This window comes from Phascolarctos cinereus, unplaced genomic scaffold (genome assembly GCF_003287225.1).
Source record: "Phascolarctos cinereus isolate Bilbo 61053 unplaced genomic scaffold, phaCin_HiC Scaffold_726;HRSCAF=1367, whole genome shotgun sequence".
Lineage (NCBI taxonomy): Eukaryota > Metazoa > Chordata > Mammalia > Diprotodontia > Phascolarctidae > Phascolarctos > Phascolarctos cinereus.
In genome coordinates, this window is record NW_027556098.1 from 307,896,534 (window position 1) to 307,908,890 (window position 12,357).

The 12,357-nt window shown below is 37.4% G+C and overlaps 1 protein-coding gene across 4 annotated transcripts; it reads right to left on the reverse strand.

Annotated features, from left to right (window-relative positions):
• Positions 1–792: 792 nt before the first annotated feature.
• On the reverse strand, positions 793–12,020 carry LOC110210652 (NXPE family member 2-like). 4 transcript variants are annotated; one of them, XM_020989721.2, is made up of 6 exons: positions 11,928–12,020; positions 11,504–11,609; positions 9,449–10,125; positions 8,167–8,228; positions 4,581–4,796; positions 793–4,086 (listed from the first exon to the last, which is right to left on the reverse strand). In XM_020989721.2, exons 1-6 carry the CDS (start codon positions 11,954–11,956, stop codon positions 3,551–3,553), a joined length of 1,626 nt encoding a protein of 541 aa, XP_020845380.1. In that variant the 5' UTR covers positions 11,957–12,020; the 3' UTR covers positions 793–3,550. The 4 variants fall into 4 exon arrangements, with proteins under 4 accessions (XP_020845380.1, XP_020845378.1, XP_020845379.1 ...); XM_020989719.2 differs by having other exon boundaries at positions 9,449–10,128; XM_020989720.2 differs by having other exon boundaries at positions 9,449–10,128; positions 11,504–11,606; positions 11,928–12,012.
• Between the last annotated feature and the right edge of the window lie 337 nt (positions 12,021–12,357).

Genomic DNA, 12,357 nt, shown 5'->3' on the forward strand with positions numbered 1-12,357 from the left:
ACCACATTCTTTCCATGATACAAATATGGTCTTGATACCTAAAATAGGGGGAGTCAAAATTGAAAAAGAAAATGGTAGAACAAAATACCTAGTGAAAATTACGCCAAAAATTTTAAATATAGGGTTAACAAGAAAGCTACAACAACATATAAAGATTATATATTATGGCCATATTGATTTTTACTAAGATCTACTTTCAGAAATAAAAAAAAAAGGCCTTTAAAAAGGTGAATTGATTAGTTCCGGGGCGGGGGGGAGGAGGGAGATTGCTTAAATTTTTCTTTAAAGTTTATGGGACAGGTTAGGTATTATAAAGTTTTTCTCCCCCTATCCCTTTACTGGCTCCTCAAGATTGCTGGATTCTGTTTGTTCTTTTCCAAAAAAGTGTTGAACAACGGAGTATTTTAGAGAGAGCATAGAGAATCTGTTGCTGTAAACATCATGAAACAGTTGTAGTCAGAAAGCTTCTCTACTCTGTATTTTTTCTATGGAAATAAGAAGTAATCAAATTGCAGTGATTGCTTATTTGCAGTTTGGAGTTTTGAAGTGATACAGGGAGAATATTTTTGCAGAAAGTCTTCAATTTATATGCACACTTTTTACAAGAGACTGTTTGAGTGCGTATGTGCAATAAGATTTTTAAAAGATGGTGTGTGCTTTGAGAAATGAAACTACATTTTTAAGAGTTTAAAGACCTTGCAAATGAAGAGGAATGTAAACATCACTTACTTTCACTTCTTCAAGAGAGGTAAAAATAAATGTTTCTTAAGTCTATTTCTCTCCAGCATTCACCTGTGAAACTATTTTTGATGAATCAATAATCATTACATAGAATAAAAATCTGTGATTGGGGGGAAAAGGTTACATGTGATATTTTATCTGGAACCTGTGTTATATTTTGTTTCTAATAGGATCAACTCACTGTTTATTTAAAATGTGACTATCTGGTATTAAAATGTAGAATAGTGTCAATATGTACACATATGTATGTATTTATGGACAAGCTTATCCCAAATAAGAGATAGAATTACACACTTCTTCTCTCCTATGCAGATATGGTTCTATATGGGTATGGAACATTGTATGTAATATCAGACTGTTTTTAATGTGATTGGCTTTACTGAATTTTTTTCTCTTTTTCTTCCTCCTTTTTTATTCTTTGTTGTAAGGGAAAGCTCTCTGAGAAACAAAAGAGAATGGATGAAGAAGGAAATGCAGATACATAAAAACAAATGATATCAATAAAAACATTTCTTTTTGTTTAAAAAAAAGCAGTGAAACAACACATACCAGAATAAATTCAGTTAAGCAAAAATTAATAGATAACAAAAATAAAACTGAGAAACAAACCCAGAACAAAGTAGAACAAAAAAACAAACAAAAAAGCTGATTTTTTTTTCATATTTGTCCATACCTTTAGAACCTACCAACCCCACCCACACTCCTGAGTAGAAGTCACCCTCATAACAAGTATGTATAGTCCAGCAACACAGATCAACAAGTTCCCCGTGTCTGAGAATCTATATCTTATTCTATATCTCTAGTCCATTGGCTCATCAGTCTTTTAAAGTCACTATCATTTGCTGCTGTATTTGTAATTGCAAAAAAACTGGAAGCAACCTGAATGTCCAATAGTAGGAGAGTAGTTGTGACAAGTTCTTCTAAAAAAGGGAATATTATTATATAGTGGAGATCAACAAAAAACACTATGGTATGATGAATAGAGTACTGCACTTGAAGTTAGGGGACCCTGGTTTAAATTCTGACTCTGCCACTTATTACCAGTGCAACCTTTGCAAGTCACTTAACATCTCATTTCCTCATGTGTCTGTGAATTACAATAATATCTAGCATTTATAAAATGGTTTAAGGTTTGCAAAGTGTTTTATATATGCTCTCTTTTGGTCCTCACAAAACTCTCTAAGATAGGTGTTATTATTATCCCCATTTTACAGATGAGGAAGTTGAAGCTGAATGAGGTCTGCGAAGAAATCTGGAAAGACCTTTATGAAATAATCCAGTGTGTGTGTGTGTGTGTGTGTGTGTAGCAAAACCAAATGAATAAACAGCAACCATAAAAGAAGGAATATTGATGAAACTGAAGAGACAAACAATCCCATTGAAAATTTAGAAGTAGTAACTTTTAAAGTTGCTATGATATTTTATTCATGGAAGTTCATTTAAATGTAAATAGAAGGCAAGTCTAACTAGTAGTATTGCTGTTCAATATTAAGTTTGTAAGTCATTTGATTAAAAAAATACTTTTCTCAGTCCAGCCCTTATAGAATTTCGTTATGATTTTTGTCTTGAGGATTCTTTCTGTTCCCTGAAAGTGCAGCATTTGCCCACTTCTTCTTATAAAGACAAAAGGCTAATGATAGTTTTGAATCCCAAAGTATACAACCACCTTGCCAAGTTCTTCCCTAATTGAAATTAAGTAAAGTAAGAAAGTAAAGGATGATCCATTACTTTTCCCAAAACAAATTAATCCATGATATACCAGTACACACACATTTAAGCAATAGACACACTCATACGTATATCAGGGGACATGCACATATGCCCAGATTTAATATTCAACCATAGAAGTTTTCAAAGTAACTTTTTACCTGAGGGACAGTATCAAGTATTTTAGACAGGTGTAAATCTGATTAGTGTCCTATTGCAAAACATTTGGCCTACTGTTCTCAATCTCCAAACATTTTCTGGCGTTGGTAAATAAAACTCCCATCATCAAGAAGTCCCCTTCCATTTTCAAGAATGTATTGATGCCTTAAAACTGTAACTTACCATTCAAAATCTTTCCCTGAATCCAAGTCACTACCCCAACTTTGTCTACTAAGCTTAAGGAAAGACCACAGGATTACTAGACTTCTCTCACATCTCCCCATTTGGCTGATAGCTTCATCCACCCCTGAGGATATGTAAAAGAGCTTCTTTCCTTTTCCCTTTGGGATCCTTTCTTAGTAATATAGACAACTTCTCCTTCCCTAAAATTACCTAAATCCTGGATATTTATAGGGCTCCCTGAGTGAACAACACTGCATTTTGAAAAAACTACCCAGAGATAGGCTTAATATTGACCACTGCACACAATTCCCTCTGTAGTGTGATCAAGTCCTTTAGCCTTCAATCAAATCACTTATTCGGGTTGGTCTTGTGTTCTTGTTGGCTGTGCCAAGACGTTATTCCTCAAACCTATGTTCTGGTCATTTCTCCCCATCCTACTGCCAACACATACATCCTGGAGAACTAGGGTCACTGGATGATATAGCAATCAATACTACCAAAGAAGACATTTCCCATGTGACTCTAATCAGTAATGGAAACAGAAACAATGCTCACTCGTGACATATCTCCTATTCCAAAAGGGCATGTAGGGCCTCATGTTTTCCTCTTGTCCCCCCACCATGATGCACTTACCAACTTGTATTCATATTTTGTGCTAGGCATATATCAACTGGAATCTCTTATTTGATATATTTGGTCCTCTCATAATACTTAGTAAATAAAGATATAGAGAGCCTTTCTGGTGATTTTTTCCGATCCCTCAGCAGATGTAGTTTAAGAACATATTAATCTGATTTTCAATAACATTATTAGGGGGGTGCAGGATTCTAGAGTCATACGCAATGGTCATGTCCCAGGCATCAATGATACCCACATTGAGATCCTGGAAAATGTCCCTCATTATAAGGTACTGAATGTAGCCGTGAAAGTCACCCACTTGCTCAGCCTCGTTGTGCAACTCCCTAATGTTTTCCGCCTTCAGGATAACTTTGGTATCTGGACTTCTTAGCAATAACCGCCTAATTGCCTTTTGGATATTGATAACTCTTCGGATGAAGATGTCAACTGGGAATAGTCTGAAATGTTGTCCTAGGGTGATGACTATGGCTGTGTTTCTGTCTCCTGCTACTCTGTCAATTTCACGGGTAATATATTCATTATTTTTAAATGAGTACAGTTTGTTAGTGACAAATGGAGGCCCATGTTTTTTCCATTGCATATGAATGTGTCTTTCTGGATCCAGAAGTATGTACTTCTTAAATGCTCCACTTCCATGATGATCAAAATATTTCAGTGCTGATGGGGGGAAAATCATTACAACTTTGAAGCAAAGAAAAGAATCTTACCACTTTTCAGTACAGGCCAAACTAATTACCTTACTCTTAAGATAATTAGTAATTAGAGAATAATTGTTGCCTAGCATGATATATTGTCATCCTCCCCCCAATTAAATTTTCTATAGCTACACAGGAAAGGGAAGAGAATTAACATTTTCTCATGAAAAATATAAGAATTACTTTGAGGAATTCCACCCATCCCTACAAAGGTCAAGAAAATCAAACAAAAAAAAAGCCCCAGAGTGGGGCAGCTAGGTGGTACAGTAGATAGACCACTGGCCCTAAAGTCAGGAGGTCCTGAGTTCAAATCTAGCATCAGACCAAACACTTGACACTTACTAGCTGTGTGACCCTAGGCAAGTCACTTAACCCCAATAGCCAAAAAAAAAAGTGCTCTAAAAAAAGCTCCTGAGAAATCCTATTATTAAAAAAAAATGAATTCAGAGAACTTACTTTTCACAAATTTGGAGAAGTAGTCCATCCACTGGCGTAGGGTAGAATCTCCCATGAGGTAAATGAGTTTTCCTTTCAAACAATCATTGATTACATCCACATTACTTAGCTGAGTTAGTTTACAAAATGCTGGATTCCACTTTCCTTGCAAAGAATAACCACTGGGAATAGGGGACTTCATTCCAATCTGGCATTTCTCTCTCATTGTTTCAACATCTGATAAATTCAATGCATTCAGAATTAGTCTATCAGAGCAATCTTCTTCTCTATCACAATTACCAAAATATTCAAACAGACTGATGCCATCTCTCACTAATCTGAGTAATATGGGTTCAGGCAATACCCCAAGAATACTCATATGCAGGTGCCACCCAAGGGATAGTCTAAACAGCCTCTCCAAGACTCCTTTCAGGAATGTTAAGACTTCTACAAAAGTCCTTTTTAAATGAAGATGATGCCACTAACACTATTTCAAAATATTCATTTTGAGTTGGTTTTCTAGTAGTGGATAGTGGTTTTCTCTACTCCATCTGTATTCTTTCACCTAATCTCCCTTGTGACCCAGGCCATTCACATATCTGATGGCTTTTAGGTTAGAAGAACAATCTGACTATGAAACAGAGCAAAGCTACCTGGGACCCTCAGGAAGGAACTGCTGATACTAGCATCATTAGAATGGTATTCCAATGAAGAGAGCTAACCACATAAAGCAAATGAAATAAAACGCAATGCACTGTTGCCCTGTGGTTTAGAGAACCACCAGCAGGGTCAGCCTTCACCCTTGGCTTCCTTTTTCCTCTCCTAAGACCACCAGACACCAAGACCACTTCAGAGGCAGTAAGATGGAAGAGTAGACTGGCTGCTCACACTGCTTGGATGAGCTGGGAGTCACCACCTACAATTCTCCAGTGAGATGGAGGGCCACTTAGACTTAACTATCTGCCTTGCCACAGCATCCCGAAGTATTATAGACCTTACAATTTGCCCTGCCACTCCAGACCTCCAGGCCTCAAGGGCACTGCCATCTGGTCTGCCCACACACCCAGTGTACCCCTGGATCTTACCATCTACCCAACCTATGAACACTTAGGGATTCCAGGATTTCCCATACACTCTGCAGCTGAACTCTCTTAGACATATTGTCTCTCCCAATAAAAGTTTGAGCTCCTTGAGTGCTGGGACTCTCTTATCTTTTCCATCTGTATCCTTAGCATTTAGCAAGGGACTTGGCATATTTGGAAATTTTTCTATTCATTCAAAACATAGATTAGTTCCCACTGTGGAAAGAAAGAAAGATGTGCCATTTGTGATATTTGGGTAGAGGTATGTATCAGAAAGCCAAAAACCATGGGAGACAAAAAGGAAAGAAACAAAAAGAAGAAAAATGGAATAAACTCTCCTTCAGTTGTTCAATTCAGATGAGTACAAGGTAACTGGTATTGATGAGGAAAAGATGCAACCAGATGCACCTTATGATGACTCTAATGCTTTCTTCATCTTAAGAAAGTCAAGAAACATCAGAAATAGCAGAAAAAGTCCTTCAGAAAGAAGAGGGCAGAAAAGCATGGGTAAAACTAAGTACAGTCTAGGAAGAGAATCAAGAATAGTTCTAGTACTAGGCTCCCTGATTCATGCTTTTTCAAAGACTCAGTTCTGTGCCCTAACTTGGCAATTAACGAAAAGTTAATCTACACAGTATCCTGACCTTGGAAGAAATGAAAAGTGGTTTGTTCTATTTATAGAAGGTCAATTACATTAAAAAAAACTGATTGGAAGATCCTTTTATTAGCACCAAAAGCCCAGAGTTTCTAAATATTCAGCAATTAAGAATATATTTCATAATTTATCGGAATCTTTGTTTTATCATTTGTATTATTATATACTGCAAATAAGGGAGTATGGAAGGGGGGAAAAAAGGAGAAGAGGGCTCATATGGTTCTAATTCAAAGAAATAGGTTGCATTTAAGTAATGTTTTGCAATTTGCTAATTGATACTTAGACCCTGGCTAAGGCCTAAATTCAAAACATGAAATGATGCTTGGGATCTGGCGAATTGGGACATAACTGCACAACTTTATTAGAGATCTTAAATATATAGGCAGAAGGAGAATAAGGAAGCTAAAGAAAGAGTCCCCCATAATGGAAGAAATCCCTGTGGTCTGAGTTGGATTGTGGATCTGATTTCCTCCGAGTAAGGATCATTGGATCATAGATTTGAAACTAGAAGGATCTTCAGCGGTCATTTATTCCTATCCCCTCATTTCACAGATAAGGAAGCTGCTACTTATAGACATTTACTGACTTTCGTGGTCTAATGACTCAGGGATGAGACTTGAGGTTGGGAAACATGAGTTCAAAACCCATGTTTTGAGTGTTTACTAGCTATATGACCCTGGACGACTCATGGAACTTCTTTGTTCTTCAATTTCCTCATATTTAAAATGGGATGGATAGAGTCAATGGCTTCCTAGGTCCCCTCCAGCTCGAAGGCTATGATTCTATGAGCCCACAGGTGGCAGAGTAGGACACGAAGCCATGTTCTCTGCCGTCAAATCCAACATTCTTTCTACTGCATCAGGTTGGAAAAGGATGCAAAATTTGTTAAAAAATAAAAAAAAGAAAAGGAGAAAAAAAAAGTAAGAAAAATGCATTGTAGATCAGTATCCACATACCCAGAAGCATCAGGTATACACAGGTATACACAGGGCTCTCTCAGGACTAGACACCATTTTAACTACTTCTCTACCCAAAATTTTCAATCAAGTTTTATGAATATTTTGTTCATGGCAATTTAGTTTATATTTTTATACTATGTATCACTTAAATTTTTTTTTTAATTTTTAGGCAATTGGGGCTAAGTGACTTGCCCAGGGTCACACAGCTATATGTATCACTTTTTAAATAAGATTGGCTTGATCCAACCACCAAAAAAAAAAATGCATTTCTGTTATATAATGTGAATGAGATTTCTACTTGTCATTGAAGCCCATGGGGTAAGAAAGCATTTCCATAAAAATGCCAAGTTCATCAACTCACAAATTGAGATGGCCCCACCAGAAGTCTGAAAGGAAATCTGTTTCTCATTCTGACTCCATCATACATGCCTTCAAACGGTACCAGCGCAAGATGATTGGCCAGATGGGAATAACTCCTATACAGATTGAAAGGGGTCAAATGAAAATGTACACACCCATGCTTTGATGACAGATATGGCTAATTAAGAAGAAAAACTAGTGTAAACTTAAGGTGAAGACTTTTTTTTAAGGCAATTGGGGTTAAGTTACTTGCCCAGGGTCACATAACTAGTAAGTGTCAAGTGTTTGGTCTGAGGCTGGATTTGACTCAGGTCCTCCTGACTTCAGGGCTGGTGCTCTATCCATGTGAAGACATGTCTTAGCATAGGATTTCTTTTTTTTTTTTTTCCACACCCAAGGAATCTGACACTTATCACACTTCCTCTGATATGCCCCAGGGAGAATTACCTGGTCATGACACAGGCAAAGTTAAGGTTGCATGAGGACGAATGACTTTATTATAGAGTTATGGAGCATGACCCACAACAGAGAGCAGAGAAGAGCAGACTTACTGTTACACTGGGAGACGGTGATGGGTTCAAAGCCTCTCATAATTTCAATCCCTACATTGGACCTCAAAGAAACAAGAACACAAGTTAACCTAACTTCCTAGATGCAACATGCAGAACTACAATAATAAAAACAAAAACTCATTAGTGTGTCCCTCAATTTCTGCAGTCTGATTCTTTTGTCAGCAACAAGGTGATGCAATAGATGGAGCGCTGGACCTGGAGTCAAGAAGAGCTGAATTAAAATCTACCTTCAGATACTTACTAGCTGGGTGACCTTGGGCAAGCCACTTCACCTCTTTCTGCATCTGTTTCCTCAACTGTAAAATGGGGAGAATAATAGCACCTACTTCCCAGGTGGGGTGAGGCTCAAATGAGATAGTATCTGTAAAAGAACACTCAGAACAGTGCCTATGACATATTGGAGGCTTAATGACTATTTTATTTTCTTCCTTCCATCCTTTGTCTATCTTTAGGCTAGAGGGGCAATGTGGTACAGAGAAGAAAAGAGTTTGGATTCTACCTCTGAGATATACCAGCTAAATGATGATGGAAAAGTCACAGCCTCTCAGTGCCCCAGAAAAATCTTTAAGACTGCAAAGGAGTTTCTGACATATAGATATGCATCGCTTCAGAATGACATCACAGGATTGGACAGGAAAACATTTTAATAAACCAAAAAGAATGTTGAGATTAACCAAAGGACATTTTCAATCAACTCTTCTAGGTTGGCATTTGTAAACTTTCCCTCAACCCCAGTTCTAGGCTCTTGTTTGAATCAACTTTTAACTGGCAATTCAATCAGTGGATTACTATGGACAAGAGTCGGGGAAAAAGATATTCATAAGAATGAAGAGCATTAAAACCAGTCCTATCAGTCAGTATTAATGACATCTAGGTGATGCAGTGAATAAATTATCAATTATAGAGTAAGAAAGATCTGAGTTCAAATATAGCCTCCAATTCTTATGTGCAGTGTGATCTTGTCTACCTCAGTTTTTTCATCTGTATAATGGGAATAAAAATAGTACCTATTGCCTAGGTTTGTGGTTAAGACACAATGAAAAATTTTAATGCACTACATAAATGTTAGATATTATTACTGAATCTATGAACCTATATGATACAGGTTGCTTGACCTTGGGCTTCCCCTTTCATGGATCGAATTCAAACAAATGTAATATGGCTAATTTGGCTCATCTAGGTAAATGACTCTACATGTGTGAGTATGGTTTGACCCCAAAGTCTTCTCACTAAACTACTCTATATTTGCAAGTCTACTTACTTACGTAAAAGATTTTTTTCCTTTATACTAAGATAAGAAACTCCACTACTCCTGGTCTTCATATGGGTCAGTGCATCACAGGACACTCGTTGAGGTTTCACACAGTAGAAGGCTTCTTGATCTCGGTGGTCCAGGTACTGGCACAGTTCAGCACTTGTGTTTAGAACCAGGCCACATTCACTGAAGACCTGGGATGTGCCATTGGCAAACTGGCCTGTGAAAATGACCTTATCATAGCCCCTATTCCTTGCTCTCCAGAGTGCAGATGCCCCTTCACTGGGGTGTATGAGCAGAAGAGACACAGAGACTTTACCTGCCCAGAATAAAGTGAAACTGACATGGTAGGTGCCATTGTTGAAATCTGTTATTTGTCCTGAAGCTCCTGTCATCAGCTTTGGGGAAGAAATCCTGGCCCTTAAGAAATCTCCTCCATATTGCTTTCTGTGCTCCAAATAGTCTCTCACCTCCAGCAGAATATCCAGCTGATCCCCTCTGCAGTAGGTGGTCTTAGGATTGATGATTTTGGTCACACTGTGGGTTGCACTTGTGGTGGTATTGACATGAGAGAATGGTCTGTGTGGGATCTGGCGATCCACCTGCTCTATTATTTTTTTAATTCTCAAATCAGTCTCGGTGGGTTCTGTGATGGTTTTGAGTGGTGTTTCTGGGCATGAAGACTTCTTGCAAGTGTCCAAGCAATAATCAGTGGTGGAAATAATGAAAATAGAAGGGAAATGGAGCAATGAGAAAATGACATATTATGTGGATATTGCACAAAACATATTCCTAGTTTGCAACCACTATTTCTTTTCAGTTTATGTATAATATATAAAATTACAATTTCAGTGCTATAAGAAATGTGTTGTTTACCATCCAAGATGTGTCCAACATGTGCCAATGACTTAGAAATCCTTAGGAAACAAATAGTGATTATATGTGAGAAATAAGGACTGGATTTGTGACTTCATTTATACGGGGTAGTCTCAGGTGAGGAAACTCCTTTTACCAATGCAGATCTAGACCTTGTCTGCAACATATAATATTAGAGTCACCTAAAATAGAGGGATTAAAGTGACTAGCCCATGGTCACACAGTTAATGTATGTCAGATGTAGGACTTGAACCCAGGTCTTCTTGGCTTTGAAGATGGCTATCTATCTACTAAGCCACTTTGACTCTCATATATATTAATACAAATTAATGCAAATGTGCATTTATTTATATGTATCTGTACATGTACACACGTATATATTTCTTTTTAAGATAGTGTTTAATAGAAGTTCACAGGTTTTTCACAGACTCCTTTTTCTTTGTATATTGCAATATTTGTGTTTCTTTGTGATTATTATATTCATATAAATACATTTTTAAGAGAGAAGAGTTAATGATGCTTGGAAATGCAGACTAAATCAATAATAAATAGTAATCCGACATAAGGACAGACAGCCAAAGTTCTGGAGTACACATCCCACTGTCTACCCAAACCACCACCTATGCCTACCCATGGAACTGGAGTAATAAACTTTCTGACTTGTGTGAAAAAAAAAATCAGTACTCAATCAATAAATAAAATATTAAATAAAATCAATAATTTTGAGTTGGAAAGAGAAAAGTCACATTCCAAAGGTCAGGATAGGTCATTTCAGGGATGGCCTGGAGCCAGCTCAACCTGGCTCTGGAGTAGTCTTGCCAAGAAACCATATATTTGTGCCTATGGACAATCCCAGGCCTCCCCATGATCAGAAATAAGTCAGTCAAATGTGCTACTTTTTTCCTATCCAGAAATCATTTTAGAATTTGGTCTGTCCTGGACTCTCAAACAGTATTAAGCTCTCCTAGAAGTGTGTGTTTGGTAAACCAAGAAACTGCTCAAATCCCTGGGTTGCTTGCAGAGCTCTGGACAAACTTCAAGGACAGCTTCCCTGTCCTGTCCAGTATAGGGGAGAAATGTTGAGGTATTTGTTTGGTTAACTGGCATTCCTCTGTGCAAGCTATAGCATTCATTTTGATTTGTCTTGGAGCAACGGTCAACACCAAAAGAGAAAATAATTCTTACCTTTGAGAAGTTTTCTGAAGCCATAAAAATGATATAGGCAGTTAACACCAACATCAGAAACAGCAGTATTTTGCAAATAGTCACAGAAGAAGGCATGGTATGTCTGCTGAGAGATGATCAAGAGAGAAGGAAGACACAAAAGTGAAAAAGCATGATTTCATGCTCATTTGTTCTCACGTTTAGATGTCCTGCTATGCACCGGGCTCTGTTTCTTCATAACTGCCTAGTTCGTGGCTGCTGGCTGTTTGGCCCTAGTTTCACATCATTAGCCTGTTTTATGGAAGAAGGAAATAGGAAATTTTAAGTTCAAAGAACCAGGTCAAATTGCTCAAAGAATCTGCTTTTTTGTTTCCTCTTCCATTTCCCTCGTTATAAATCATTGTCCTTTAACTCCAAGAGACTCATGATGTAAAATACTACTCACATCCAGAAAAATAACGATGGAGTCTGCATGCAGATCAAAGCACACTATTTGCGCGCTTTCTCTCTTTTTTGTTTGTTTCTTTTTTGTGTGTGTGTGGTTCCTCCCATTGGATCTAATTCTTTTTTACAGCATGACTAATGTGAACATAAAAAAAAAAATTGTCTGTTCAATTTAATTCTCCTGTTAGAAAAGAAAGCAGGGACACATTGAGCAAATGGGTACAAAAGGTCAATTCTGAGCTTTTATTTTTATCTACTTGAACAGTACTGGAACTGTTTATCTATTCTTTGCCCTTCCTAACGGCTAACCCTCCTTTCCCAGAAATTTGATAAATGATAAGTCTTAGGTATGCCTTTGTACATATGTCTTCATTGATAATATTTCATGGGAAATTAAAACCCACAAAATGGAAATAGGTTCTATTTTAAGG